We start from the raw sequence: 5153 nt of genomic DNA on the forward strand, positions 1-5153 counted from the left end.
TTCATGCTCTCCGTGTGGTACGCCTGGTATGTCTTCCTGGCCTGCAGGGAGGCCCAAGGCCAGACAGCCCTGCTGAAGGCTATGGCCACGGCCAGCTCTTCCTCTTCTCCATCACACAGGCGGTCCCATGTGAACACTCAGCCCACCCACCCTGTGCCCAAAGCAGGAAGAAAGGGCTGTGCTCGTGGTCCTCGAAACCCAGGTTTCTCCTTGAGCCTGGCTTGGGGACGTGTGACCGGGGCGGGCCTTGCCCCATACTCACCGTCTGAAGCTCCGACACCACCTCCAAGAGCTCCTCCTGCAGCTGTTGCTCCAGATCCTTACTCTGGGAAGGAACAAGAGCGTGAGCACATCATCGGCCCAGCGCAGCATCCACTGCTGTCCTGGAGCGGCCACTGTGCCTCAGCTCGACACTCAAGGCTCAGGCTCCGTGCGGCTCCCCCGCTGCCTGACACCCATCTGGCCTTCTGTGTGCTCCCAGCCCTGATGCCTCTGGATTGAGCATCCACAGACACCCCCCCCGCCCCCCTGCTAGATCCTGAGGCCATCCATGCCTCCTGGGCCCAGGGCAATGGCCTTACCTTCTTGACAATGCGCCCCACATCTTCCGCGATGTGACTCAGGCGCTGGGCCAGTGGCCCGCCCAGTACCTCGCTGAGGGCAGCGCTGTCTCGGCTCTGCTGCCGTGTCTGCTGCAGCAACGCAGCCCAGCAGTGCAAGGGCGACAGGAGGGACGGCTCCTTCCTGGGGGCAGAGGGGCAATTAGACGAGGAGTGAGGCCTCGGGTCCTGCCGTGGCCATCCTGGCAACGAGGACTTACCGGAAGCTCTGGTGTTCCCGGCTGCTGCCCCCCAGGCGGCCTCCTCGGCCAGAGAAGCGCTCGGCCAGCTTGTCCAGGCCGCGGGAGTACTCCAGCTCCACCTCCGCACGGCGCCGCATGAACTCGGCCAGCTCCTGCAGCAGCTCCCGCCGCAACTCCCCCTGCAGCTCCAGGCAGCGCAGCTGCTCGCTCAGCTGCCAACGCATCTCTGTGGGGAAACCGTGGCTCAAGCCTGGGCACTAGGCCGTCCTGTCTGCAGTGAGAGCGAGGGCTGGGGCTGAGGAGGAAGGAGGAGGCTGGCCACCTGGCAGGAGTTCTGCATTCAGCCTCCCCGGCTGGGCTCAGGACACTCCTGAAGAAAGAGACCTCTGTGCTGAGGCTAAAGGCAGAGGTCCCCAACCTTTCTGGCACCAGGGACCGGTGCTCCTATGAGAAGCTAACACCGATGATCTGAGGCGGAGCTGAGGCGGTGATGCTGGCGCTGGGGAGCGGCTGCAGATACAGATGAAGCTTTGCTCGTTGCCCGCTGCTCACATCCTGCTGTGCGGCCCAGTTCCTAACAGGCTGCGGACCATGGACCGGTCTGCGGCCCGGGGATTGGGGACCCCTGGCTAAAGGGAACCAGCCAGGCCCAACTGGTTGAAGAGGAGCGAGAAGGGTGTTTCAGGTAGAGGGGAGAGCCATGCAAAGGCCCAGGGGTGAGAGGGAGCGTGGCAGATCCAGCAGGATCGGAGCCAGATGTTGACGGAGGGAACGCAGAGCTGCCCCAGCCCCGTCTCGCCCTGTCCCCAGCCAGGCGCCTTTCACTTGGGCTTCCCATCACTCCTAGATGCCTGGAAAGCCCCTGCATTGCTTCCCCTGCCACTTCCTGCCCCTCGGGTGTCCAGGACCCTGGGCAGAGCAGCCTCCCTGGAAACACAGACACACAGGGCTGTGCGGGGCCAAGGCTGCCGTGGCACTCTGCCAAATCTACAGTGAACTTGTGGCAAAGGGCAGCCCCATGGTGAAGGCTGGCAGCTGGGGAGAGCTGGTCAGGGCTGAGAAGTGAAGGAAGTTCCCACTCCCGATCACCCACCCCTAGGGCCCCCACACTGCTGGCTTTTGACACCTTATCACTGGCTTGGTTGGCCAACGCTGCTTCCCCCACACAGACCTAAAGCAAAGAACCGCCGGAATGACAAGCTTAAGCAACCCACTGCAAACACTTCTGCCACCCACTGGGTGCCCAGGTGGGCACCGTGGATCTTGGGTAAATAAGGCACTGTCTTGGGGCTTCTGGCGAGCAGGTCACGCACTTACTAATGTCTGCCCACATGCCTAGGGAGGGACATTAATTGATTTCTCCAGTCAGCAGAGTGTTGATTACGTACTCAGTCTGTGCCAGGCACATTCTAGACACACGGGGCCCTCACAGAGCTGAAATGGGAATGGGGGGACTGGGGAGTGGGGGTGGGGAAGGGGTCAAGAACAAGGGGTACTAGAGCAGAGAGTCGAAGGAAGCGACGGAGGGGCCATGGGGGCTTCCGGGGCTTGAGTGTTCAGGCAGAGGGAACAGCGAAAGCCGCTGGAGTCAGCTGTGCTGGGGGAAGTGGCAGAGTCTGAGAGGCCAGTGGGGGCAGAAGGTTGCAGGGAGCCCGGTCGCGGGGCCTCCCGGATGACACCGAGGGAGAAAGCAGCCACGGCCTCCTTGGGCTGCCATGGGGAGCCCAGGTGGAGGTCAGGTGACAGAGGGAAGCACCCAGACCAGTTGGCAGCTACGGTTCCAGTCCAGGCAAAAGACAGTAAGTGCTCGGAGCACAGAGTCAGCCTGGGAGGGTGCGTAAAGTGGCAGGACCCACGGTGGCTGTTTGAGAGGACTCTGCTGTGAACAGCCCAATACCAGTGTGGTTTGGATTTCTATGCAGCCAGTGACTTCCTAGGGGTTGTGCAGCCTGGGGCATCCCCCTCTCCACCTCTGAGTGCCCTTTGGGGAACACCCCTTCCTTAATCTCAGCCTCTGGGTCCCTCTCCCCGACCTCAGGTGCCCCAGATGTGGCTGCATGCATCCACTACCACCACCACCCACCCCCATCCACCACCGGGACCCGCTCAGTGATGGGTCCAGGGCCACGGTCCTCAGACTTTCACTGGAATTCCTGTGCAGGTGATCCTCCACCGAGGGCTCAGGCTGGGTAAATAGAAGCTGGCACCACAGCGGAGCCAAGCAAGACAGTGTCCTTATATCATCTGAGGCTGGGCTCCAGTGGCTGACCCTCGGCTTCTCGGGCCAGGCGGAGCAGGGTTCTATGCCACTTAAAATCAGGAGAGTCTTCACTGAATCAGGATAACATTTTTTTTTTTTGGATAAAAGTAAACTTCATTTCGTTCCAAGAATGTCCGAGACCTCCCAGCTCACCTCACCTTCCTCTGGCGTCTGCTCCGCCCTCCCAGAACAATAGTTCCCAGGGCACAACTGAATAGTGCTGAATGGACCAGCCCATCAAACCGTTTCATTTATCCTTCAGGGCAGTCATGCCTCAGTCTGGTTCCCAACATGTGCACTGACTGGTGTCAAGCAGGAGACTTGTGAATTAGCGCCATCTGAGCTGTGCCCCCGCTCGCCTCTCAGATCTCAGGTCAGATACACTCATTCTGACGTCCCCCCAAACCAGGACTGGCCCTCTTCACACCCGCTTTCTTGACATCATGTTTCCCCTTTATAGTGGTTAGCATCATAACTGAAATGGGGTGACAGCTTGTTTACGAGACATCTACCCCACCAGACCTGTGAGCCGTAGGGGGGCAGGGACTGGTTCTTTTGCTCAGCACTGCATTCCCAGGGCCTGGGACAGAATAGATGCATATACAAGATATCTGTCATAAGGAAGGAGGGAATCCACTATGCTCGGGCCCCACCAGCACTTCCTGTGAGCAAAGCTTAGGTCTCACTTCTGCTGACAAGCAAAGCAAAAGAGAAGATGGCCTCCCAGCTACCACTATGCTGACTTTTCAGAATTTAGGGTGTCAAGACAGTGATCCTGTTTTCTAGCATGGTAGGAAGTTTCTTTTGGCAACAGTGGGGGTGGGGTGGGGGTGGGGGCAGGGAACAGAAGCTGAAATCGTTGGCGGCCCAGAGCAGGTAAGGAACGTCTTAAAGACAGCCTCACTCAAATCCCCACATTTTCAGTGTATATTAACTGATCCATATTTGCTGACTGTAGTTTCTAAAGTCCTTCGGGTTCATGACATTTTGGGGAAACAGGATGGGGATCATTATCTCCGTCTGAGAAATGATGAAAGCGAGGCTTGGAGAGCTGGTTTGCCCTGCACTGTTGCCTCGAGCTGGCTCTGGGCAGCAGGCCGCCTCTCCCAGATGGGAAGGACTCAGGCATACTTTGGTGTAAATTGCCTGCATTTCTAATTACATTGGGACCTGCACCTCCGGGTTGAAAGGAACTTCAAGGGTCGTCTCATTCGATCTCCTAGCAGCCGTAGTGCTGTGTGAGCACAAGCGAGTCACTGCTCCGCTCTGACCCTCAGTTTCCTCCATGGGTAAAATGGAATGATTGAGAATGATATACGGGGGTCACACATCTGAAGACACTGGGGAATTTTATGGTCCCGAACTGCTGGCATTTGGATGCTGCCTTCTTTCCTTTGCAAGAGCTACCACGCCCTGAATGAGACCAAAGAAGCTGTCCACTAAGAATTTGCAAAGCTTATTTGCATGCGATTTGCACAGTGTTTATCACCGCCTGAAGGGGTTTAGCTTCAGAAGGCTTCCAGGCTGGCCCTGTTGAATCTCTCAGGCAAAGAAAGATTCACTGTGCCAGCTCGACCCAGAGACAGTGGTCCTTGGCTCTGAGCCACCTCAGTTAGGGCAAAGGGACTGGGCTACGGGGACCGAAGTGGTTCAAGGACAAAACCATCACTAATCCATCCACATAGGCACCCAGATTCCTTCACCTGCCCTCCCCCCTCCGCAAAGTCAAGGAGTATCATTTCATTCTGGCTAGAACGCCACTTTCTGGGGGGCACCTTGGTGCACCTGGAGGCCGCCTTTCCTCCTCCGGCTCTTTGGGTGAAATGCAGAGAGAACCAAGGACGACAGTGAGATCAAAGGCGGGGGGTGGGGGGCAGGGACAGTCGGCGGTTGAGACCAAAGGGGCTGGGAGAAGCGAGCGGGGGGCTTAGGCTCCCTCCCCCAAGGCCTCCTCCCGTCGCTGGCGGAGGGTAGCGGGTCCTAGGCCAGCAGCGGGATCTGGGGACTCCCCTACAGCCTTGGGGTCTCCGCAAGGAGCCAGGCCAGGAGCGCCCATCGCCCTCTCACCTTTAACTTGCGTCTCATACTCGG

The 5153-nt window shown here is 58.5% G+C and overlaps 1 protein-coding gene across 1 annotated transcript; it reads right to left on the minus strand.

Annotated features, from left to right (window-relative positions):
- Positions 1-2: 2 nt before the first annotated feature.
- LOC112482551 (rho GTPase-activating protein 4-like) lies at positions 3-1140 on the minus strand (the record flags this gene model as incomplete). Its single annotated transcript, XM_025049209.1, has 4 exons — positions 821-1140; positions 582-744; positions 263-325; positions 3-41 (listed from the first exon to the last, which is right to left on the minus strand). Coding segments are annotated over exons 1-4 (471 nt in total), but the record flags the coding sequence as incomplete, so codon positions are not given.
- Positions 1141-5153: the final 4013 nt, after the last annotated feature.

Source organism: Pteropus alecto, unplaced genomic scaffold, assembly GCF_000325575.1.
Source record: "Pteropus alecto unplaced genomic scaffold, ASM32557v1 scaffold396, whole genome shotgun sequence".
NCBI lineage: Eukaryota > Metazoa > Chordata > Mammalia > Chiroptera > Pteropodidae > Pteropus > Pteropus alecto.